Source organism: Elgaria multicarinata, chromosome 8 (assembly GCF_023053635.1).
Source record: "Elgaria multicarinata webbii isolate HBS135686 ecotype San Diego chromosome 8, rElgMul1.1.pri, whole genome shotgun sequence".
NCBI lineage: Eukaryota > Metazoa > Chordata > Lepidosauria > Squamata > Anguidae > Elgaria > Elgaria multicarinata.
This window is the reverse complement of record NC_086178.1, coordinates 37208658-37235036: the sequence shown is the minus strand read 5'-3', so window position 1 is coordinate 37235036 and position 26379 is coordinate 37208658. Positions and strand designations below refer to the sequence as shown.

The following is a 26379-nucleotide window of genomic DNA, read 5'->3' as shown; positions in this document are numbered from 1 at the left end:
TTTTAACTTTTGTATATTTCTTTTCATAGGTTTTAAAATGTATATGTTTTAAAGTTTGTAAGGCCACCTTGAGGCCCAGTATTGGGCAAAAGGCAGGATAATAATAATAATAATAATAATAATAATAATAATAATAATAATATTGTACTTCCTCTGTTTCCAGTACAGGCAAACCCGCTATAGGTTTCTTGGTGCGAAAACAGTATTTTATCATTATTGTAACACATTACTAGGAGAATACTGGAGAATTTTTGTATTTTATGATCAGTTGCAAATACGGTGTCCTTTCTATTGCAGGTACACTTTGAATGTACTATCAGACCTTGGAGAGGGTGAGAAAGTAAATGATGAAATTATTATTAAATGGGTGAATCAAACTCTTGCAAATGCAGATAAAAGCACTTCAATAACTAGCTTCAAGGTAATGAAGAGATTATCCAAAGAAAGAAAATATAAATTAATCAGCTATAGATTTTTTGATGGGAATAGATTTTTAACAGAGGTTTAGCATTTGTCCTTCCATAAGTGGCCTGTAAGTGGCTGCAAAATGTCTTTGAGATGATGGATGTTTTAAAAAACTGATTAGCATTTTAATATATATTTTTAAATGCACAACTATATGGATATAAGATCATGTCTGTTTGCAATGAAGCCTTAAACTTTTGTCTGTATGGTTTGTCTTTTACTTAGAAGGGGGAAATGCTTAGTGGAAATGTAATTTTAGCACATTATAGAACAATTTACTCAATAAGCAAACCTGAAATCACTTGGGATGGCTTTCAAAGAACTAAATATTTATCACATCTTGTTAAAGAGTTCAAGGATATCCGAGGTGGGGAAGAACCCGCCCCATCCCCCCAAAATGTATGAAACAAAGCTTTTGAGTTTTTGAAAATATTTCCCAGGTAAAAATAAAGGAATACCATGTATAACATAAACAATACAAGGTAAAATGTTCATCTTGAGTGCATTAACCTTGTTCCACAGACTCAGCTTTAAAGATGCCCATCTATCTAAATTCCTTGAAATCTCATTAAGTAAGTTACTCAAATTTAGCTTTATCATTTGAGATAAGTCTCTGGGAATAAGCATTCCCAGTTAAGTAATAACACTGGACACCAATGAAATTGCCAATTAGCTAATACACATCAAGGTATAGTATCTTCAGTTGGCACTAATTGAATAGCCGGACAAATGACCAAAAGTATTAATCAACTGCATCAAAGCCAAAACAGGTAACTGGAGTTTTGAGATAATCAGTAAAACATCATCAGCGTAAAGAATAGTTTTAAATTCTAAGCTATCGTGCATAAACCGATGGATACTATTGTTTGGTCTAATAGTACAAGCCGGAGGTTCCAAACATAAGTCATATATAAGAGGTGAAAGTGGACTTCCCTGTCTAGTACCTCTCCCTAGTGAAAAAAAGACAAAAGTAGACCATTAGTCATAACTCTAGCTCTTAGGGCTGAATATAAAATTCTAACCCATTTCAGAAATTCTGTGGGAAAGCCAAAATTACTCAACATGGCAAAAATAAATTTCCAGTGAATTTTTTCAAAGGCCTTTTCAGCATCCAAAGAAAGAATATTTGAACAATACAAAGAAACTAAATATTTTATCCCATCTTGTGGAAGTAGTTGAGATTTGGGGCACACTTGCAACATGATGTTGCATTAAAACCAGAGAGGGCATACACTTTAACAAAGGGAATGAAATCTGGTGCTTCCACCAAATATAAGACAGTAAAAAACAAATTAACAAAACCATAGATCAGAGCATTTCTGCTTCATAAAAGTATCAATATTACCATATGATTGTAATAAAATATTTGCTGAATAATTGAGAATATAATAATTATGGCAGATTAAGTTGTCATTCTTATAAACAGAACACATTAAAAGCAAAGCAACAATGCAGCTCAGTACAGCCCATATTTCCATTGATTTCAGTAGGACTTGTACATGTGTCTGTATGATTTATTGCAGTTTACGGGTTTACCTTGTATATTCAGATAAAGAGTCGTCTCCAATAGCCATGCATATATGTTTGAAATAAATCAGCATGTTGTGCCACAAATCATAAAAGGAATGTAGAGGCCCAAATGTTCGTTCTTGAATTAAAAAAATAGCTACAAACTCATGAGCTCTCATTTTGTAGTATCATCTTAATTATTCTGTTCCATAAGACAAAATAAGGCTACGGTCCTTATATTCTCTTGTGTAAGCCTACATTGGTTTCAATGGGCTTTGAGCAGGTATAGTATTCTGAAGATCAGACTACTCAGAAGTGGAAATACACATGTCAAAGAAAAGTTACATGACCATTTTATGATAAAAAAATGGAGTGACATGTTCCAAAATAATTAGTTCTCAAAAGGGATTTTGTGACCCAACAAATCTATCAAGACACATCAGCTTAATAGCTAAAATGGGATAACAAAGTGCTAGGTTTAAATGCATCGTGTGCATGGTGGCAAATTGGCTATGAGCAAATCTTGAAATCATAGCTTTAATCTGTCAGGAGGAATAGCAAGCTGAAATTCTCGAGGAACAGAGCTAATTACATCATTCTACGGCCCCTCTTGCTGATTTCTTGTTGTCATGGACCAGATTGCCCATCTGCTTTAGATGTTGAACGAAGTGACTACCTGCTATTTAAGGCAGAGAAGAAGCACATTTCGGTATCCTAGTAACAAAATGTAGAGCTCAAAGCAGTATTGGGATTTCAGGAATAAGCAGATTATGGCATTTATAAACAAGCAAAAGGAACTTCTAATCACAGAAAGAAGTCAACAGGATGAAAATACAAACATGGTAGATGCAAGAAATTTCTGAAAACCTTTTTTTATATAAAAAAATACACAATAGGGTGCTCTGATGTTTTTTTAATGGAACACGTGTGACTTTATGTTCAATCATGATCTGACAATGAGTCCATATAATGAAGTCACAACTAAAGGATTTATGTATCAATGAGAGAGTAGATTAAAAAGCAATGAGATGTATGGCAAAATACTGATGAGAATTAAAGAAAATCCAGGTTTCAATGATAATGAAACATTTTAACACTTCTTCTTTTAGGACAAATCTATTAGCACCAGTTTACCTGTATTAGATTTAATAGATGCCATTGCACCGAAAGCAATTCGTCCAGAAATGGTTAAAAGGGAAGATCTTACGGAAACAGACAAGCTGAATAATGCTAAGTAAGTCCTTCCAGCACATTTTATTCCTTTATTAAACAAAACAGTGCTGATCTATCTGTAACACACAGAACTAGTTGCACATTGAATCATAGACTAGCAGAGTTGGAAGGGGCCTACAAGGCCATTGAGTCCAACCTCCTGCTCAATGCAGGAATCCACCCTAAAGTATCCCTGACAGATGGTTGTCCAGCTGCCTCTTGAATGCCTCTAGTGTGGGAGAGGCATGTCAACTAATTCCAGAGTGTTAGTCTGTTTCAGCAAAAACAACAAACCATCCTGTGCTACCTTAAACACTAACATTTCTGTGGCCCAAACTTTCACCGACTAGAGCCCTTTGAGGTGTTATTCTCAGCTGGCAGATATGTGCTTGCTGTTCCATGTCTGCTTATCTTTCTACTAATTATACATCTAACAAAATACACTCCTGTCTGAAAGCTTATGCCATATGGCAACTGGTGGCTCTTAATGGGGACACCAAAAGATGCATCCAGTCTTTTTAATAATCATTGCAGTGTTTCTGTGCACACGTCAACCTGCTTCTACATGTGAGTCTCATTTGCTGGATCTGAGCTCAGGTATTAGGCATACTAATTCAGCATGCTTTACATCTGCAAATGATATGGGAACTGTGATCCCAAGTAACTTGTTGCTACTCAAGTGGACTAGCAAGATTCATGTGTGCACAGTCCATCACTCAACCCCCTCCTCACTTTAATGCTGCAGCTCTAGGACTATTAGTGCGGTGTTATCAGAATGCTGATGACACTCAGCTCTATCTCTCTCCCCTCCCCCCATCAAATCCAGCTGAGAAGATAAGTTGCATCCATAAATGAGTGGCCTGGATTAGTGGTTACTGGATTACTAGATGAGGGTGAATAAACTTAAGCTCAATTTTTAAATTTTTACAATATTCTGTGATGTTTATGAGTTGTGTGTTGTAGCTTTATACTGTATACTGCATTGGACATTTTATATTCAAAGGTGGTATACAAATTATAGTAAATAAATAATAATAGTGATAATAATGATACGTCACATCAATGGCTGTAAATTGTTCACAGACAGAGGACATGGTTTTGCTAATTGCTTGTCAAAGCCCACATTTGTTAAGCAATACATGTTTAAAAGAAAATTTGTTACTATTGCCCCACACAAAAAGCTGCTCCCAAGTGTTCAGAGATTCTTCAGCACAGAACAGGATATAGAGTAGGTGTGGAGGGGGAGGGGGAGATTGCTCTGACTTGTCAAGCAGAAGCACTTTCTAGTAATGCAAAGCCACCACTGGATACAACCCAAGGTAATAAAGTTATTGTATCTCACCAATCAAATGATGCCAGATAAATAATAAATATATATATATATTCTTTTTTCTTTCCAAGGTATGCTATTTCAGTTGCTCGGAAAATTGGTGCTTGTATATATGCCCTACCAGATGACTTGGTAGAAGTGAAGCCAAAAATGGTTATGACGGTGTTCGCATGCTTGATGGGAAGAGGACTGAACAGAATGAAATAAAGAAGATTTTTTTTTCATATTTCCTGCCACGATAAACACAATGAATGCCTCATTGTTTACAGACTAATGAAATTTAGTAGCTGTAAAACAGAGATAATTTATATACACAAATATGGAGATGTATAGAGAGATTATTTAAAAAGAATAATTGTTTATATTTAAGGTTTCATCTGAATTTTTTATATATCAGTAATTTATGAGCTAACATTACTAACATAATGCAATAATCATGATTAAAATTACTATTGTTATATAGCCTTTTTAAACAAATATTTTCTTGGTGCAGGGGTGGAAAACCTCCAGTTGTTTTATACTCCAACTTCCATCATCCCCCAGCATTGGCTATGCTGGCTAGGGCTGATGGGAGTTGTAGGCTAAAGCACCTGTCCAGCCCTGTGTTAATACAAAGCGTATCAAGATTAAAATGTTACTTTAGAGGTTGCTGTGAAATTAAGATTTTATTTCTCTGTGTATGTAAGCCCTATACATGAAATATCTTTAAAAATCTGATAACATTCCAACCATGTTACGTTGACCAAAAGATCAGTATCCTTGCCTTTATTGCAAGGGACTGTCCAAATTCCTGTTGGTATTTTGGCTACAAATTCAAAGCTGTAAATCCTATTGCACTGAATGGGACTCATTTCTGTTTTGAAAAGTCTAACTATTAATTGGTTAAACTAGCAGATTAATCAACTAAAGTTTTAGTTGTTTAATTTTTGAGGGCTAATTTCATTTGCTGGAATTGCAAGGCAATCAAACTTGTGTAACTTTTTTGAGGCTGTCTTGATTCAAATGTATTACCGTAATTGGAAATTAAAAAGAAAATACTAAACAATGCAGGCCACCATAGCTGTAATGCATCCTGTCCCCTTGCCGTGGTTGAAGTATTGAGGATGAGGTGTAGGATCTACCATAATTTCCCTTCATCCTTACCCTGCTTGCCTTTATCATGATTAACACTTAGGTCAGAACCTCTGTTAAATGTGACTAATGTTACCAAAGTTTGTAGTTAATCAGGATTTAAATCCCCAAGTTCAAACCCCCAGGGGCTGAAGCTGATTTTAAGCCTTCATCGTGGATAAGGCTGGTGAGGGAAGGATGAAAGGAATTTGCTCTGTAAAGGAGCAGGCACTTGGCCCTTTGGCTCATCTCCTATCCTTTAAGCATGATCAAGGAATGGGAGGCACTACATATATCGGTCCTTGAGTGGTAGGTTGTATTTATCAAATTCAAAATCTTGGCATAACAATACTTTGTTATATCCTATAGCCCATCAGCCAGTATATCTTTCACTATGGGATTGTACCCTTAGGTCACACCCCTATGCACGTTTAAACTGAATGCATGTTTAGACAGACTGGGAAATTCTGGGAGTTCAAGGGCTTTTTACTATCTAAACATGCATAGGATTGCTCCCTTAGTCATTTAGGATGCAAGACTACAGGATATGCCCTGGGTTCTCGTAAGCCTCCAATGTAGAGTGGGAGACAGAGTGTGGCTCTCAATCTGCATTTTAGCTAAATGTGGGAATAGCTCATATCCCCACGTCCCTGGTTTCCTCCCCTCTCTGCCCACCTGCACACCGTTTTACCCCTGTAAGAGCTTGCGGTTGTGAATTTGAAGCAGCAGCCAGTGTGTCTCTCTCGGCACTGGCTGCAAGGGTTAGGAGTAGGGAGTGCAGTTTCCTGTCTCCGACCTTGGAGTCCCAAAACCAAACAATCCTATATCCTCCAGATACTGTCTAGGGGGCATATGATTGCTCTCTTAACCAATTAAAATGTAATTGATTAATTCGACTATTTTTTTTAAAAAAAAATTGGTTTGCAACACTGGAATTATAGACAAAACCTGGTTCTTACTTAAATGATTTATTTTAAATCTGTACATCTCCCGTTGTTGAGATTTTTCAGTAGTGATACTTGTAAATATCGAACAAGTGTTTGCTAAAGAAAAATTAGCAAATTGCTAAGGTTTGTGGTCTAGGATAAAACTAAGCACAAGTATAACAGTGACAATAAGCAAAACAAAATTATGTATGTAGTAAGCTTTGCAATAAGAATAAATATCTGAACTTTAAAAAAATGTTATATTAAAAAGCAATAAAGAGAGATACCGAGTCCACTTCAGGGCCTTCCTTTATATGTGATGTGATTTCTTGTAAATGTTTTTTTTAATATTTCTGCATTTCCTGGTGTTGGGTTTGGGTTTTGTTGTTGTAGTTGACATTTTGATTCATTTCTAAATGATGATTTTCTAAATTGTGTCATTATTCGAGTTTAATTTTACATCCCAAATGATGATGGTCCAAAATGAAGAATGCACTATAGAGCTTCAGTTATTGAGTGGTATAGAAATGTATGAAAGAAAGAAAGAAATGTGCATTAACTCAGCTACTTGCCCCACACTCTCAAAACACACAGGGACAATCCCGGGATTTTGCCCCATCTAGCTAAGGCCCCAGTAACTCTAGAAATGCCCATAGATAAGGGCAATGATTAATATGGATCCAAATATTAAGTGAAAATGGCTTTTTTTCATCAGTCCAGATAATAGATAAATGCAAAGAACCAGCATATCACAATCAGAGTTTTGGAGTGTCATGAAACATTGAGACGGGTACTTTGCCAGAGACACACCAGAATCTAGTATACCATCAGGCTGGGTAGTTTAAGCCTATAAATAGAAGTAGCTTCACTGCTAAATTGCTGCTGGTTGGATGATTTAGGCTGAAGAGAGAATACAGGATTAATAACTGAAAATATCTCTGCTCAAGGCTTTTTGCAGGTTTTTGAAACAATGGGCCTGTTCAGACAACACACTAAGCATGGTTACGCTGCTAACTCTTTTGCAGCAATGGTTAGTGAGTGTGTTTAAACCATGGTTATGTAGCCACCATGATTAGGAATGGTTCACATGATACGCGAAGTCATGGTTCACATGATACGCTAACCCATAATATTTAGCTCAAAATGCTTAACCACTGTGGCTTAGCATGTTGTCTGAACAGAGTCAGTGCAATAATTTGCTGACCAGAGGCAATATCAGAATGTGTATATGCACCACTTTCAAACTGGAAAAAAAACCTATTTTATCTCCAGCCCTGCTGCTTAACTAAATGCACAGAGAACTCCCCCCAAAGGGGGGAAGTTGTATAAATTTGGGGTAAGGATTACCCCTCCTCCTCTCCTGTTTGGACTGTCTGTCCCTTGTGCTTACCCCTAAGCACAAAGGTGGATCAGTACAAAACTCTTGCCTGGTTAGTATGGGAAACAGAAAGCTTCCTTATAATGACCGGTTATCTCCATTGGTCCATCAAACTCAGCATTGTCTACACTGAGTGGCAGTGGGTCTTCAGGGTTTCAGACGGATGTTTCCCAGCCCTATCCATAGATGCCTGGAATTGAACCTGGGCCTCTTTTGCATGCAAATCACTGAGCTCTGCTCCTGAGCTATAGTCCTTATAGTATGGGATGTTCTAAGTGCTGTGGCACATTGCAGCTATTGGGAATATTGAGGCACTCTTCTCTGACTGCTCTTTCTTCAGAGGTACCTTCAGAGGTACAATATATTGCCACTGGTTGCTTGTGCAGCCAGACTAACTGTGATTATTATAAATATATATTTGTGAAACTTACATGTAAAAGAAGCGTGTTTTCAAGATGGAAAGGCAATGTATGTTTTTAATTACCCCATCCCCATTCTTTGTTGGGTTTTCTTCTGCATGAATTATTTTTATCACATAATACTTTCGTTTCTCCACTTCTACCAATTTGCGTCCAAAAATTGGGAGCTCTGGAACATATTAGCAAAGAACGTATGGAAACAGACTGATTGGGATTTGGCTTAGGGAAAAGAGAAAAGCATCAGTGACAGTCAAACATCTGAATCGTGAGGGAACAGGGGTGGGGGTATTTCATGTGTGGATTGTGTATATGTACGTATGTGAAAGAGGGCATTCTTGGTAGCTGCTCCCTGGCTGTGGAACTCCCTGCTAAGGGAGGATAGTTTTGCTCCCTCTCTGCTTTCCTTCCACTGGCAAGCAAAGACAGTTTTATTCAAGTGAGCCTTTTGTGTGTAAGCAGGTCTGTTGAGCTGGATACTGTTTTTACTCTGTTGTGATTTTAATTGTGTTTTAATATATTTGCTTTTTTATCAGTGATTGCAAGCTGCCTTGAAAGCCAGTCTTGGTAGGAAAGTGGGGTACAAATGAAATAGTGTGTGTGTTGGGGTGGTGGTGGCAATTCATAGCAAACTGCAAGGGCTTCCTCTTGAATATATTCAAGATAATACCCCATGCACCCATCCAGTGCATTAAGAGCAATTTTAATTACAGTGGCTTTACTTTTAAAGTTCTGGAGACATTGGAGGCTGGTGGCTTCAATTTGGCAAGGACTGTGAATCCATTCTGGGTTTCAGTCAGAAGCAGCCAGAACGCTAAAGGCCCAAAATAGCTTCAGCACCTTGGAGAGCTCCTTTAGCGTTCTGGCTGAAACGCAGAATGGATTCACAACCCCAGCGAAACCGGAGCCAGCAGCCTCCCCTGACTAGAGACCGATGTGCTCTTGAGTTCTTACTGCGGCTCGGCCCGCGGAGTCCCTCCCTCCCTCCGTCCCTCTGCGCCCCTGAGCACGAAGGACAGCCCCGCTCTGGTGCCTCCTCGCGTCCCTCCGGGGAGAGGACGTAAGCGAGAGCCGTTTAGGCCGCTTAACGCAGGCGAGAACGCGGGGCCTCTCTGCGCCTGCGCGGCGAGCTCTCGCTCTCCTCAGTTTTGACAGCTCTGGCGTCGTCGCTCGTTCTCCCTTCGGGCGCCGGTGTGTGAGGCCGGTGGGATCCCCGGCTGTAGGAAGTAAGGAGGCAGGCAGGGAGGAGCGGGGTGGGGGCTTCCCTTGGAGCGGCCCCTCTCGATGGGCCTCAGCCCAGCGGAGCCGGCGCTATGGCTGCTCTCTACCAGAGCTCGGACCCGTCGGCCTCGGCTTCCCCAAACAAGCTGCTGGCGCTGAAGGATGTCAGGCAGGTGAAAGAGGAGACCACCTTGGACGAGAAGCTCTTCCTGCTGGCCTGCGACAAAGGTAGGCCTCCCCCTCCCCCTCCCGTTTTGGGTGAGGACAGGCCGTTTCCCTCCGTCCCCTCGGTCAGCGGATCCGCCCAGCCTCAAGGAGAGCCGCACTAGCAAACGCGCCTTTCCGACTCGGCCAGGCCGGCCGCCTCCTTTCCCTTGGGCGCATCTCGGCTCAGTTACGCCGATGAGAAACCCACTCCGGCCTCAGCCGTGGTCCGAGAGGGGTTAATGGAAGAGGACAGGCTCCCTCAGGCTGGTGGCCCCGACTTAGGGTTGGGCTGTGAATCCATTCTAGGTGTCAGTCAGAACCAGCCAGAACTCTAAAGGAGCTGTCCAAGGTGCTGAGCCCTCACCCCAAATCGGGTTCAACACCTGGGATAGGTGCTTTTGAGTCCTGACTGAAAGTCAGATTTATAGCCCCACTGAAATAGGAGCCACCAGCCTCCACTGGCTTTTGCTACTCCTCAGGCATCCTGATTGTGGCTATATGGTGCTGATTGAAATGTGGGATTTAAGGGGAACTTAATTAGAGTTGCAGTTAGGTAATGTTCGGCCCTGATCTTATGGAAGGGAGGACCTTTAGATGGCAGTTCGTATTACTCCAGTTGAGAAGCACACAACTCCCATTTCTCTTCTTCCCACTTTAGCTGCCATTCCATGCTTTAAAATAGTTTCTACATTCCTGATATGTTAGAACAACAGCAAAACTGTTTGACCGCCCTGATTAAAACACAACTCTGAGAATTTGTAGTTCTCCATTTTAAACTTAGTTGAATCACAGCACTATCATGACCACAGTTATAAAATTTAGTCTACTGCTCTCTGGGTGGTCATTTGGTGGATCCCTCAGCTGTGGGGCCTTGGGCTTTGGCCCAGCTATAGGTGCACCTCTGGACTGATATTACACTAGTAAGGGTAAGAGTATCCATGGTACCCTGGGTCAACTCTGCTTTCTTTCACTTTATAGGAATATAAAATCTGCCTGTCCCTGAGTGTTTTTTGTTAAGGGGTTGGCTCATGAAGCAAAAACGCTGGCACTGTGCAAGTAATCTGTGTTCTTATTTGTTAGTCTTCAAAAGTTTAATGCTTTTTCCATATGCATACACAAAAAGTGTTGGGGGAAAGTGCTTCCTTCTCATTATAAGTTGACAAAATGCAGTAACTGAGATTTGGAGATGAATGTAACAAAAGCGTTTCACTTAGGGTACAATCCTATGCATGTTTTGACAGAAGAAAGTCCTACAGCTCCCAGAATTCCTCAGCCAGCCATACTGATTGGGGAATTCAGGGAGTTCTAGGACTTTTTCTCTCTCTAAACATGCATAAGAGTGCACCCTAATAAAAGAGGTTCATCAGACGAGTGTTTTATTGCACGCTTGCTCCTGTTCACATACGGATGTGTGTGTGTCCTTTAGACGACATCCACCTCCTGCGTGCCTCCTGCTCATTCCGCTCATTTTTCTTTCACAAAGACCCCTTTTAATCTGACTTCATTTTTAAAATGGAATGTACTGCAATCTCCTGTTAAGTGCAGGAAAAGCATCAGGATATTGAATGGACCATGTGGCGTTTGTTTACTTCCTCTTTCCCCTCCAGGCAGAAAGAGGAAGTAATGAGGGACAAAGGTGGGAGCGGAGAAGTGACAATAAGGAAACACAATTTTTTCCTATGTGATGATGCTCAAGATGTGATTTGAAGTTTCTCTTGCTGAAATAATGCCTTAATACAAATCTAAAAAAAGACAGTTCTAACATAAAGATGTTCATAAAGATGTATGTATGTGTGGATGCACCCTAAAACCTTTATCAATTTCCCACTTTGATCTAAATAATTCAGTTTGCTTAAATTTATAAAGCTTTTACACAATTTAAAATAAGCATTATTTTAGTTTATCTTATGGTTTCTTAAACCTTCAAGCTTTACTGCACAAACAACAGGATCTAGGATTTCTGATTTGAAGTTTCTGGAGGATTGGAACATAATAAATTAGGAGGTGCTTGACAGTAAATAATAAGACACTAATGCCATGTGATTGACAATTTTTTTTCTATCTTACCATTAATATGTACATATGCATTACTGCACTAAAATCAACATATAGTATGTCATTTTTTTTTACCTCCTGTCAATTTTTAGATGATTTTAAAGTTAACTTAGGCTGCAGTCCTCTGCCCACTTTCAATGGGACTTATAACTGAGTAGACATTTTTAGGATTGCACTTCTTTTTGGTGGACATTTTTATTATGAAGAGTTTCCTTCCATACAGCTTAGCGAGTAGTGCATTTGTGTTGCAGCTTTGAGAATAGTGGTGAGAATTCATTCTTTTAGAACTCAAAAAGAGTTTAAAATGTATCATTAGCAGTGGTGTATAGAGCAGTCCTAAAGAATAGCTCTCTTCTTTTCTTATCCAATATTTGAAGGCTGTGACTTCAAATGAGAAAAGCACTCAAACTATCAATGCTTCATAGATGCCAGTGGGCATGTATGCGCCCCCAAATAGGTAAACTTCTTTAGCAGTGATTTGGGGTGTGCTGACATTCCTGCCTTGGAGACTATACTCTGGCAATCAAATAGTAGAACTGAGATTACTTTTGGTGTTTGTTTACATTGGTGCTATCACTTTGTTGGAAGATGGGCTTTCCAGACCCCTAAATGAGCAGCATAACCAGAGGCTCATGCTGCCACACCTAACTCCTGATTTAAAGAACTTTGATCTTGGTAGAAGATCATATCCAGTTGTTGTGCTTGCTCACAATCAAGGTGTGTATTTTTGCTGATCATCTGTTAGACAGGCAGGATGGGAAGAAGAGTCTCCAAAGCTTGATTTCCTCACCAGAATGTCAGAGCTGGGAATGTTGATCAGTCCATTTGCACATCAGGCAATGCATGTGAGGAACAAGGATCAGTGCTTGTTCACGGCAGATGTTGGGTACACGGTTGTTTTTTTTAATTGTTTCTGTTTTAAGAAGCAGTTTTGACCCTCTGAATCAGAATGTTAAAATATCTGTTGCACAGAGGTGCATGGGACTAAGGTTTTAGAGATACCTAAAATAAAAACTTATCTGGTTAATATTCCCCAATATAATATGTTAAAATATTTACAAATATCCCAAAGTACTAAAATAAGTCTTTGTTTAGGTGACTATTACATGGTAAAGAAACTTTTGGAAGAAAATAGTTCTGGTGAAATGAACATAAATTGTGTGGATGTGCTTGGGAGAAATGCTGTTACCATTACTATTGAAAATGAGAATCTAGACATACTACAGCTCCTCCTGGATTATGGCTGTCAGGTACTTTGTTGTTTTTGTTGTTAAAAACAAAGTAAATTACAATATATACTTGAAATGTTATTTATTCTTGTCTGCCTTTCAGAAGAAAGATATCTTCCTTAGTATTACCACTTTTTGTAATTTAAAAATGCATATTTTCTTCCATAATATGCAGTTTTGTGTTACTTCTGCTTTAATTTTCTTCAGTCTACAGATGCATTATTGGTGGCCATTGACTCAGAAGTTGTTGGAGCTGTCGATATATTACTTAATCATCGGCCAAAACGATCCAGTAGACCAACAATTGTTGTTAGTATTACTTTAATTAAATGTTTTAGGACACATTTAGTATATCTAGTACTCAAATGCCAGTGTTACTGTTAACTGCATATTTGGTAGTGGGAAAGTTTTGGTTTCTGAAGCTTTGGAGAACAGATTTAAATTCCTTTTGATTATGTATTGAAAAGGGGCAGATTAATTCCCCTCATTCGTGTTTTAGGATAGGAGTTTTAAAACTATTGGTACCCTACAGCTTGAGAATTGACCAAAAGTAGACTGCCAAAGGCCAGTAAGCATATATTAAAAGAAGGATGATGTACTTATTTTTGTCTTTCTTGTCGTATAACTATTCAGTTCTAAACTTCAAGGTCTTTTTCTACCAATTTTTCAATTAAACATGGTATAATCCCCAGAGGTTACAATTTAAATTATCACTTTAGTTTGATAGTCAAATTATACTTTTTTTCATCATTTCAAATATTGTTGCTTTTATGAGAGCTCTAATCTGTTCACTTCAGTGTAGGGATGTGGAACCTCTGGCTTACTCACCTAATCCAGCCTGTAGAGCACCCTGGGGTTCCTTCAGGGGACAGGCTTGGCCTCCAAGACCTACCTCCTGGAAGAATCCCTGCTGTTATTTCCAGTCTTACATTGGAGATAACAGCAGGGATGCAGGCAGCAAGTGTCTGGCACTGATAGGAGTAGCAGAGTCCTTCTACACAGCACATGCTACCCAAAGCCAGGGACTTGGCTGGCGGGTGCTCAGAAGAATGGCTGATTTTTAAAGTGCCCGCTGAGTCCTTTTGTGCGGAGTCTGCCACCACGGGGATGTTGAGCACCAGGTGATGCCAAAGACTTGGCCAGTAGCCTAGTGTCATTCTCCATACTGAGAGAGGTAAGGGACTCCATGTTTCTCTCACCACAGAGAAAGGCAAAATGGCTCATGGAAGGCCTGGTAATCTGGCCTGTGGAGAACTTGTTGGGGAGCAGTTTGGCACACAACCACCAAATGGTTTGATCCCCCTGCTTCAGAGGAAAGGGCATAAAGGAGCAAATTTGGGACTGATCCTGTCCATTAAAGTTAATGGTAAACCTCTTACAGGAAGGGGCATACCATATGTACATTGGAGCTCCACATGCTTGCAAAAAATCGAATTAAGACAACTATCAAATTGCTTGTTCAATGTATATTTTTATTCAGATTATAAGGATAGTGTATTTTAAAGGGTTGTTAGAAGAAATATTCACTTTGGCCTTTTCAGGTTGCCTCTTTTAAATGGCATTGTGGGACAATATTAACATGTTATGTTTTTGTAACAAGCATATTCAGTTTTGAAGTTTTTGAATTTAAAAATATATAAGACCTCAAGCAGTAGATTGCTTCTGGTTTCAGATTAGGCATCATTTAGATTTGATTTCTGAATTAAAAATGAACAACGCTTAATTTATTTTCTGAGACCTCTCTTTATCTATTGCAGAAATTAATGGAACGCATTCAGAATCCAGAATATTCTACAACCATGGATGTGGCGCCTGTCATTTTAGCTGCTCACCGTAACAACTATGAAATCCTTACTATGCTGTTAAAACAGGATGTGTCACTACCTAAACCTCATGCTGTGGGCTGTGAATGCACGTTGTGTACAGCCAAGAACAAAAAAGATAGCCTACGGCACTCCAGGTTACAGTAATTGGCTCTTTATTCATGCATGAAATTTCTGCTATTTTGGGTTATGGCTTTAGGGGCATTGAATAACATGATGGTATTGACAGGTTTAGCTCTCTTTACATTGCATTGTTATGGTATGCTAGGCTGTAATGCAGCACAAAATGCTTGGAAAACTGTTGGGGCAGGATTGAAGCAAGACTTGGTAGACTGTTCTATGTAGTACCCTAAAGGCTTTTCACAGTGCAAACCTATATATTTATACTCAGAAGTAAATCTCATTGAGTTCAATGGGACTTACTTCCAGGTAAGTGAATTGCAGCCTAAGTCACTAGGGAGCCAATTATATTGGGACACCCTTATTAGTGATCTATTATAATACAGTTGCAAACGGTGGACAGCATAGCAACCAAACAGGTTCCAGTGTCATTACATGGGATGTGTCTCTAGTTACTGTATTTGCATGACTTGAGGTTTGGGTTCTAATATAATGCAAGGCTTGCATGTATTTACTGCAGTTTCCCTATTAATATCAATACAATGTGCATATTCTTTTAAAATGCATTGGTGAGCATACCTTCATCTTAAGCACTAATCAGTACTTATAGTAAATCTTAGGCCAGGTCATTAATAAGCTTTCTTCAAGGCTTGGAACTAAAAAACACTTAATCATAACTGCTTCAATAACCTGTGCAAGGTACCAGCTCCTTTGTGCCTGCCTGGCAATGCCCGCCTCTCTGCCTGCCTGCCTGCCTGCCAGCCAGCCAATGCCTGCCTGTGCCCAGCTCTCTGCCTGCCTGCTTGCCTGGGAGCCGTCCTTGTGAGGTAGCTGGATCTGCTGGGACTGACTCCCCCAGAGATCTATGGCTTACCTGTGCAAGGTACCAGCTCCTTTGTGCCCGCCTGCCTATGCCTGCCTCTCTGCTTGCCTACTTGCCAGGGAGCCGTCCTTGTGAGGTAGCTGGATCTGCTTGGACTGACTCCCCCAGAGATCTATGGCTTACCTGTGCAAGGTACCAGCTCCTTTGTGCCCTCCTGCCTATGCCCGTCTCTCTGCTTGCCTACTTGCCAGCCAGCCAATGCCCTCCTGTGCCCACCTCTCTGCCTGCCTGCTTGCCTGGGAGCTGTCCTTGTGAGGTAGCTGGATCTGCTGGGACTGACTCCCCCAGAGATCTATGGCTTACCTGTGCAAGGTACCAGCTCCTTTGTGCCCACCTGCCAATGCCATAGCACATATAATTCTTGGGAGAACATAGGACATTTCAAATTCCTGTTATCTTACTGGAAATGGTGTTAAATGTTGATTTGTATACTAGATTTCTAAAATTAAACAGATAAGAGTTGAAAACACTAAAAAAATGAAAACTGCTTTCCTTAACATGTATTATTTGTCATTTTTTATCACAGATTTCGTCTTGACATATATCGATGTTTGGCCAGTCCTGCCTTAATAATGTTGACAGAAGAGGATCCAATTCTGAGAGCCTTTGAACTTAGTGCAGACTTAAGAGAACTAAGCCTTGTAGAAGTTGAATTCAGGTCTGGATAAAAATTGAACTTGTACTGCTATTTCATTTCGGTATCATGTCTCTAAATATAATTGGATGCAGCCACACCACAAGTAGGTCAATAAAATCCAAGTTATTTATTATAAATGATATGAGAGCAATCCTATTCATGTGTATTTGGAAGTAAGTTTCACTGTTCAGTAGGCCTTAATCCCTGATAAATATGTTGAGGACTGCTGCCTTGCTCTGTAAGTTATTATTCATTAATTTCTCAATTGCCCAACTTGTCTCTATGCAGATAATTCTGTAGTAGAAAAAGCAAGTGGACTCTGTTCACACATTTTGGATTATGCCGTTGGTTATATAAAGGTTCTATTTAGCTGTGAACCAGTGTGTTTTCATTTTTAGAACCTCCAATTAGTATGCACCATTGATGAAATACATGAATTATATAATAGGTAATTAATTTTAATCAATAACTTTCTCAATTGTATTTTCATGATGATTTAAATCATTAATTTGAATTGCCTTGATTTTAACTCAGTCCAATTCTGATATTTAATTTGAATCCAGGAAATACCTTTATTCTTTGCTGAAGTTAACATCAAAAGTGTACTATTATCTGTCACCTTCTGTATTTCCTAGAAATGATTATGATGAACTAGCCCAGCAGTGTAAAACCTTTGCTAAAGATTTGCTTGCACAGGCGCGGAATTCCCGGGAACTTGAAGTTATATTGAACCATACAGCAAGTGATGAACATATAGATAAACGAGGACTGTTAGAAGAGAGAATGAATTTGAGTCGGCTAAAGCTTGCTATTAAGTATAACCAAAAGGAGGTATGCTTTTTGTGGGGAGCTTGGGGGTTTTATTTATTTATTTATTATTTTATTTATTTATTTATTACATTTTTATACCGCCCAATAGCCGAAGCTCTCTGGGCGGTTCACAAAAATTAAAATCATCATAAAACAACCAACAAGTTAAAAATACAAATACAAAATACAATATAAAAAGCACAACCAGGATAAAACCATGCAGCAAAATTGATATAAGGTTAAAATACAGAGTTAAAACAGTATAATTTAAATTTAAGTTAAAATTAAGTGTTAAAATACTGAGTGAATAAAAAGGTCTTCAGCTGGCGACGAAAGGAGTACAGTGTAGGCGCCAGGCGGACCTCTCTGGGGAGCTCATTCCACAACCGGGGTGCCACAGCGGAGAAAGCCCTCCTCCTAGTAGCCACCTGCCTCACTTCCTTTGGCAGGGGCTCACGGAGAAGGGCCCCTGTAGATGATCTTAAGGTCCGGGTAGGTACATATGGGAGGAGGCGTTCCTTCAAATAACCTGGCCCCAAACCGTTTAGGGCTTTAAATGTCAATACCAGCACTTTGAATCGGGCCCGGACCTGGACTGGCAGCCAATGAAGTTGTAAAAGGACTGGCGTAATGTGATCTCGCCAGCCAGTCCCTGTTAGTAAACGGGCTGCCCTGTTTTGTACCAGCTGAAGCTTCCGGACCGTTTTCAAAGGCAGCCCCACGTATAACGCATTGCAGTAATCCAAACGAGAGGTTATCAGAGCATGGATAACTGTAGCTAGGCTATCACTGTCCAGATAAGGGCGCAGTTGGTATATCAGCCTAAGCTGATAAAAGGTGCTCTTTGCCACTGAGTTCACCTGTGCCTCAAGTGACAGTTCTGGATCGAAGAGCACCCCCAAACTACGGACCCGATCCTTTAGGGAGAGTGCAACCCCGTCCAGGACAGGGCAAACATCACCTCGCCGGACAAATGAACCACCCGCTAACAGTACCTCCGTCTTGTCTGGATTGAGTCTCAGTTTGTTAGCCCTCATCCAGTCCATTACCGTGCCCAGGCACTGGTTCAGAACAGTCACTGCCTCACCTGGGTTTGATGAAAAGGAAAGGTAGAGCTGGGTGTCATCCGCATATTGATGACACCTCAGTCCACATCTCCGGATAACCTCCCCCAGCGGCTTCATGTATATGTTAAACAGCATAGGGGATAAAATAGAGCCCTGCGGAACCCCATGGCTTAGGAGCCACGGCACAGAGCAATAATCCCCCAGCACCACCTTCTGGAATCGGCCATCCAAGTAGGAGCGGAACCACTGCAACGCAGTACCTCCAACTCCCAGTTCAGACAACCTATCCAGAAGGATACCATGGTCGATGGTATCGAAGGCCGCTGAGAGGTCCAGGAGAACCAACAGGGTCGCACTCCCCCTGTCTCTCTCCCGACAGAGGTCATCCCACAGGGCGACCAAGGCAGTTTCTGTTCCAAAACCAGGCCTGAAACCCGATTGAAATGGATCTAGATAATCCGTTTCATTCAAGAGTGCCTGGAGTTGTCCTGCAACCACCCGCTCAAGCACCTTGCCCAGGAAAGGGATATTAGCCACCGGCCTGTAGTTGTTTACATCTTCCGGGTCCAGATTAGGCTTCTTCAGGAGTGGTCTAATTACCGCCTCTTTTAAAGAGGCCGGCACCACTCCCTCTCTCAAGGAGGCATTTACAACCTCCTGGACCCAGCCGGCGATCCCCTCCTTATTTGATGTAATGAGCCACGAGGGGCAAGGGTCAAGCACACAGGTGGTCGACCGGACTTGGCCAAGCACCTTGTCCACATCCTCGGGCCTCAATAACTGAAACTCATCCAATAAAACTGAGCCGGACGGCGCTCTGAACGCCTCTACTAGTGGTGCTGCATTAAGTGTGGTGTCCAATTCATGACGAATCTGAGCGACTTTATCTTCAAAGTGCCGTGCAAACTCGTCACAGCGTGCTACCGAGGGTTCAACTATCTCACGCCCTGGCCCAGAGTGTAACAGGCTTGAATTGGGTTGAATTTATCATATTGGTGTGCTTACTGGTTTAAGCAAAGCTTGTGTAATTAATTTATTCACTACTTTAGAGAGTCTTATTGATGTAAAATTATTCTCCTATTGCAGTTCGTTTCCCAGTCGAATTGCCAGCAATTTCTCAATACTGTCTGGTTTGGACAAATGGCAGGTTACCGCCGCAAGCACACGTTTAAGAAGATTTTGACAGTCTTGACAGTCGGGATCTTTTGGCCGTTACTGTCTTTTTGTTACTTATTGGCCCCAAGATCTCGAATAGGCCGAATAATTCATACGCCTTTTATGAAGTTTATTATTCATGGAGCTTCATATTTCACATTTCTGCTGTTACTAAACTTATACTCACTTGTTTACAACGAAGACAAAAAAAATACAATGGGGCCAGCATTGGAGAGAATAGACTATCTTCTAATACTTTGGCTCATTGGTAAGTACAACATGGATACAAAATTAGTTGTTGCAATTCTAACATTGGGTCCCCCATTCATCCCAACAATATTGTGTGATGACATAGATAAACATCTGATTGTCTTTCATTCTGAAAGGGGAGGAGCATAGGAATCTTTGATGTGCTTCAGCTAGATACTATTTTCATTTTACCAGGCTGAGGTAAAATAGCTCCTATGGGCATGACTGATTATGCTGTAGTTGGAAGCATTACAATAGAAGTTTTAAATATGTCCTCCAACCTCATCTTAGGAGTGTTTGTATTGGCACTAAAAGTGTGGTTTCTGAATATTGATTCCAGCTCCACAGTAAATAGTGGTGTATGCCATATACATCCTTTATTTTATGGAAATGGGAGAACAGGCATTAATCAAGCCTGTTTGTATATTGAATCACTTTTACCCATTCCATGTTCTTTCCCTCCCCCTTTTTTTTTTAAAAAAAACCCCAGCTTTCCATCCAACATTTGTTCACCATCTAGCAGTTATTTCTCTTGCTCTTTCTTTTTATTGTAACACAAATTTCATTTGAAAAAAAAAGTGTCTCAAAATCCTAAAGGTGTGATCTTTGCCTATGGGGATATGTTAATCACATGTGGAAGGATTCATTTTGGGTATAACAAAGCCCCAATCCCCTCTGCATGTGCACAGGCAGTGTAACAGGACAATATAAGGATGGGAGGTCTGTATGGTGCTGCCATATCCTGTTCTAGCTCTCCCCTGGTCTCGTTCTCTCCTAGCTCAGTTGCTTTGTGCATGGAGCAGGCCTATGTTATGCTGGCCAGAGGAACAGGAGAGAGGTGTCCAATGAGAGTTCCTCCGCTCCACAGCTGATTTGTGCTAGGGACAGCTGAGGAGCACTCTGGGAATAACTAAGGCATGATACCTATCTACACAGGTGGGAGCTCGACATTAAAAACATATGGGTGGTTCTCAGCTGACCTCAGCTGTTCCCTGCACTAATAAACGTGGCAGTGGAGAAAGGTGTGTGGTTGGTTGGGGAAGGTGCACCATAGGGTCCTGTAGAGTGCACTAGTAGTAGCTGAGATGCCTGACCACATAGCACAGCCATGAGCAGCACAGGTCTTAGCTAGACCTACCTTTTACCACGCAATGGAGGAGTGAAGATCTCGCGCTGTGATTAATGTGAGATCCGTCCTCCATTTACACATAAGGCGCGATGACCTCAGGAAGAGAGGCATCGCGCCCACCATTTTAAAAAAATTCTTAAAGCAACAGCAGTGCACAAATGCTCATGCACTGAAGGTAAGTTTTTTAAAAATTTAATTTGTTTCCCCGTTCCCCCCACCCTAACCCTGATGGGCGCAGCGCTCCAGGCTCTGCGCGAGTAATCGTGCGGGGCGGGGTCAAGCCATAGAAATGGGCCACATGTTCCACGGTCTCGGCATCAGCCCGGGACTGCAGAAAAAGTGGGGCCAAAGGGGATGGCTCTATCCCAGGGCAAGGAAGGGATGAGTCCTTCTTGATCCAAGGATCCCCTGTGCGTCATGTGGACGCACAGGGATATAGCCTGGTCTAGCTAAAGCCACAGAAATAGCAATCTGTTCCCATTGCCCAGCTGATGGCTGATTAGCTTGGCTGCAGTCCCTGTGGCTCTGTGGACTGAAGAGAGAGCAGCCAGGGGCTGCCTATGGACTGGGTTGCCTCCATGGGCATTACAGTGGGTGGGTGGGGGGTGCATGGTGGTGGAGCAGAAATTGTGTGCTGCTGCACATGTAATAAACTTGTGATGTGGGGTATATCTGCATGTATTTATGCTATTTCCATCCATTCTTTGGAAGAAAAGATTGTGTAAATCACACATGCATGTTGTCCATGTATTTAACAATGGGGAGGGGTAGCGGAGCAGATGGAGCCTGAGTATTTACATTCTTGCACGATGTATATAGAACTTTGATTCTGTCAGTCCCTCTGCAGAAACAAGTTACAGATTATGTAAAATAACTACAGAACCACCAGAGGGAGTACAGACTACTACTTTTCAGTATTGCTTTTTAAAATAAATTCACCAGACTTTGCTCTGATTTTCTAGGTACAAATAAAACTACACACATGTATTTGGCAATTAAATCCTAACCTAATCCTACAGGAGACACATTCTTTAAATAATTATGGTGCCATATACTATGTATGCTCACTTGTTTGGAATTTTGTTGATTGCTACTGTTACAAATGTTTGAAATTCTTAAAGAACCCAAAGTACTTGTAGTGATGGACTGGAAATATTGAACTTATCCATATCTTTTATCCATATCTATTACATAAATTTACTCCTGTCTGTAGAGTAGTGGCAGATGATGTTAATTACGTAAAATATATTTTTTCTTAGAGGGAAAAAATATATCCTTTCGAGAGGCACTTCTTTCTCTTTTTAATCAGACTGATGATTGATTATGACTCTTGACAGAGAGAAGCATCAGCCGGAGAGAGGGTGCTAACGGGTAAATAATCCACACATAATCTTGAATGTGCACCCTTATGGCTTGATCCAAAGAGCTGTTGCACCAGCAAATAAATGCTTAGGCTAAGGCATACTTGGGCAGTATGCTATCATAAATAGGGATGGCCCACCCATTAAGCATAGTGAAATGCCTGCATCAGGTGGTGGAGTGACAAATTGTCTCCCCACCAAGAGCCCCCCCCCCCGCTGCTGCTTCTGCCTCGCCTCCTCCAGTATGGCTCTCTGGAACAGCTGCCTGCCCTCTGCTTCCCTTGTCAAGAGCCATGCAGCTGAAATCAGTAGTTGTGGGGCTCTCATGAGAGCTCTTCTGGGTGGCCACTTCTTCAAGCCATAGACCTTGTACAGTGGTGGTAAAAATAAGGGGGCATAGGATGGGGAGGGGGTGGGAGGGCATGATGCAGAAATAGCAGAAAGGAGTAGCGGAGGGTGAAAGGGGTGCAATGTGTCAGCTCATGTTCTTTCTCACTTAAGGCAGCGAGAGAGCTTTCACTGGGGCTTTTCGTAAATAGAGATACTACATTGGTGTTATGACAGCATGGGAGTTAGTTGTGCCTGGGAAGATGTCCAGGATTGAGCTGCCAGCCACTGTAACTATGCAAAACATTTAGAACAATGCATATGTAGACAGTGATATTATTATTATTATTATTATTATTATTTCTATACTACCCCATAGCTGAAGCTCTCTGGGCAGTTTACAAAAGATTAAAACATTAAAAGCAAAATACAAAATTTAAAACCATAAAAGCATTCAACAGACAGTATACACAAAGACAGCATACATCTAAAAACAACATTGAGCAATCACCCAAACCTAAAAAAAACAGATCCAGGATCGATTAAAACTATATAAGTTGAACCAGGAAACCAGATGTCTACAAGTTTAAGATGCTTGCTTTTCTTCAGCTCTAACCTACATTTTTGGTGCTGCCCTGGTTAGCATGAAAAGTTACGCAACCTGGCTGTGGTTTATGCCAAATCCAACACTAAGTGGCCTGAAATGTAAACAGTCTCTTTTCTTTTACATTTTAAGATGGTACTAAACACATTAAGTAACCAAGTAGTCAGTACTACAGATGTTTTAAAATGATGAAATTTTCTTAGTCAACATGGGAAAGAAAATCCTGTGAAGTTCTTGATATGACAATTGTGTCATCATGAGCGTCATCACGGGGAAAAATCGTGTTTCTTTACCATTGCTTCTCTGCCCCTGCTTTTGTCCCTCATTACTTCCTCTTTCTTCCCTGACTACATGGCCCATTCAGGGGCCGTTTCTGTCGTGCTGCTTTTCCTGCACACATCAAGAGATCGCAGCACATTCCGTTTTTAAAAAATAAGTCGGATTAAAAGGGGTCTATTTTGCGACAGAAAAATGAGTGGAAGCATGCGGGAGGCAGGCTTCATTGTGTAAAGGACATGCGCACATGCATAAGTGGGCAGTAGTGAGCATGCGCTAAAACGCTCATCTGATGAACCTGCATGACTTGAATTAGTCATAACTGATTAACAGCAGTGCTGATTTTCCATCCCACTGATATGTTTAATTCGCTGCACTACAGTCATATCCTAAAAGAAGATCTTGCAATTTTTAAGGGGTTATATTTTTTGGATGAAATCTATAAGGTGTCTAATGTAGTTTTCTCCAGTTTTGAACAACTGACATTTCCCCCCCAAATTGTATCAGATTTGTGGTCGCTGGTGAGTGAGAAAAATACTGGCCTTCTTATTAGGAGCTGGGCTGCTTAACAGAAGGCTGGATTTCTGGAAATAGGTACATGCCTATTTTATATGTGCATATCTATGCATATTTTCACCAAAACCTGGGTTCAAGGTAATACTTTAGACATACTCAGGGGTTGAGTATATCCAATTGATCCCCTCACACTTTATACAGCAATACCCCCCACCCCAGCAATATCTCAAGCTTCTTCAGTTTCAAAAGCATTTTTATGTAATTGAGAGAGCTACTGATTCGGGAAGTCAAGCCCAAAGCCTTGTTGGGCATTTGCACAGTTCTTTAGACCCCTGCCTATTTGTTCAAACAATATACATACTACTTCTATTCCTTTGCTCCCAAGTATTATTTGTAGGTGGAAGATGTATTCTTATTTTATTTTAAAAGTGGTTAGAAAGCACTGAAACCATTGTGAAAATAGTTAAGTATATACAATTAATGTTAGTATATCTCTTTCCCACACTCAGGAATGGTGTGGTCAGATGTTAAAAGACTTTGGTATGATGGCTTAGAAGACTTCTTAGAAGAATCCCGAAATCAACTTAGTTTTGTCATGAATTCTCTCTACCTGGCAACTTTTGCTCTCAAAATAGTTGCTCATAATAAGGTAAACATCAACTCTGTTAACACCAGTATAAAATCATGCTACTTTTCAAAAACTGAGAGGGCTGTGGGAACCTAATTCTTAAAGTCTGGTACAAAAAGTAGGCATGTGAAGGGCAAACCGCATGTTGAGGCTTCACAATTTTGTAGGTTTGGGCCAAATTAATATGATTCATGTGCTTTAACTTTGTTGTTGAAAACAGGATGTGAAATTAGAGGAACATTACTGTTGTTCAGTAGGTAAATTTATATTCTCATCTGAAATTAGGACATCCATTATAACCTTTCATGAGCCATATGTGTTATGCACACATTGTAAAATGAAACAGGCAAATCTTTATGAATGCTTAGTACATGCCAACAGGCTTGCACTGTTTTTCAGAATGTAAAACAAGCCTGCAAATGGTCTGGACATTTCCTAAAGGACGGGTGTGTCTGGGGAGGGGGGGAATGCACCAAATGGCGTGGGCGCAAAAGAGACAAGCTCTGGGCTTAGAGAGTTCGTATATTTATTATTATTATTTGTATTCAAAGGTGCTCAACGTTTCGGACAGGTAGTCCTTCATCAGGAGCTATAGCAATTCAAAATAAATAAGTTAAAATAGAAAAGAGGAAAGAGGAAGAACACCCAGAAAATAAGTTACATTCTTTGAAAAATTGTTTTGTGAATCACAACTATTCTTGTATATAAGATTTGTTGTTAACAGAAAATTGCATAGAAAATTTTCAGCCTTTAAACCTTGTCAATCCTATAGCTTGTTATTCATAATGAACAGATATTACAGTTCAAAAGTCAGGTTTCTTTGTTTTTAACATCATTGCTTCACACATTAAAGACAGCAAGTACCTTTTCTTTAATATATACAAACAGTGGAATTTATATCTTACAGAAAACATATCTTATACTAAACACAAACTATGATAATACACTTATACTTAACACAAACTACGATAATACAGGCATAAGGAAATCTAACCTGAAAAAAGTTTATGAGCTACTGTACTGCAAGGGTTTTCAGATTGCAGTCTGCAGTTTATAATACTGTAGTTTTCAGCGTTCTGTGCTGGAGCTACTCTCTAAGCACCAGAGCTTGTCTCTTTTGCATTTCCTAAAGGACACCATGTTCATAAATAAGTTACCATAATCTATATAGATTTCACAGTGGAACTGAATAATCACAATTTTGCTGCAAGTTAACATATGAAATAATTTAGTTATTTCAGAAGAGAAATAAATCATGAAAGTATAATTCTAAAAATTGCATATGAAAATCATTATGAGTGGAAAGTGGAGGTCTTTTATAATTAACATATAAGGCATTACTTACCTTTTTTTAAAGATAAGGCAAATCACAGCTGAAAAGCCAGTGAGGGATCTGATTTTACCTCCTGACCCTGCTCCATTAACAGGCATGCCATGTTCTAAAGAATCCCTTAAATCAATGCTTTACAGTCTGAATGTGAAATAATCATGAATAACAGATGAGGCTGGGATTTATGTGCTGTATGTATATATAATACAGTTTCTTACACATCAGATATCTACTGATCCTAACTAGGTTTTATTTTCTAAAGTGGAGGCTGAATTACCACAGATGGATCTTTAGCTTCAGCCTGAAACACTCCTTCCCTTTGTTTTCTAGAGAAAGATGTTACATTTGTCAAAAAATGGCCTAATTTGCTATGATTACCTGCCAGTTCCCCCTCCTGTGGATGAGA

The 26379-nt window shown here is 40.3% G+C and overlaps 2 protein-coding genes across 4 annotated transcripts in view; both read left to right on the top strand.

Annotated features, from left to right (window-relative positions):
* Window positions 1-6895, top strand: part of PLS1 (plastin 1) — a 58562-nt gene extending 51667 nt beyond the window's left edge. For both annotated transcript variants that reach the window (XM_063132155.1, XM_063132156.1), the window contains exons 14-16: window positions 298-421; window positions 3084-3208; window positions 4588-6895. In XM_063132155.1, coding sequence (XP_062988225.1) covers window positions 298-421; window positions 3084-3208; window positions 4588-4723 — 385 coding nt within the window. In that variant the 3' untranslated portion in view covers window positions 4724-6895. The remainder of the gene's footprint in view (window positions 1-297; window positions 422-3083; window positions 3209-4587) is intronic.
* Window positions 6896-9587: 2692 nt separating this feature from the next.
* Window positions 9588-26379, top strand: part of TRPC1 (transient receptor potential cation channel subfamily C member 1) — a 33510-nt gene continuing 16718 nt past the window's right edge. Inside the window, exons 1-8 of one of the 2 annotated variants that reach the window (XM_063132167.1) lie at window positions 9588-9795; window positions 12925-13079; window positions 13266-13367; window positions 14816-15018; window positions 16411-16542; window positions 17157-17352; window positions 19485-19821; window positions 24525-24664. In XM_063132167.1, coding sequence (XP_062988237.1) covers window positions 9660-9795; window positions 12925-13079; window positions 13266-13367; window positions 14816-15018; window positions 16411-16542; window positions 17157-17352; window positions 19485-19821; window positions 24525-24664 — 1401 coding nt within the window. In that variant the 5' untranslated portion in view covers window positions 9588-9659. Of the gene's footprint in view, window positions 9796-12924; window positions 13080-13265; window positions 13368-14815; window positions 15025-16410; window positions 16543-17156; window positions 17353-19484; window positions 19822-24524; window positions 24665-26379 lie in introns of both variants that reach the window. The other variant, XM_063132166.1, reaches the window with a different exon arrangement.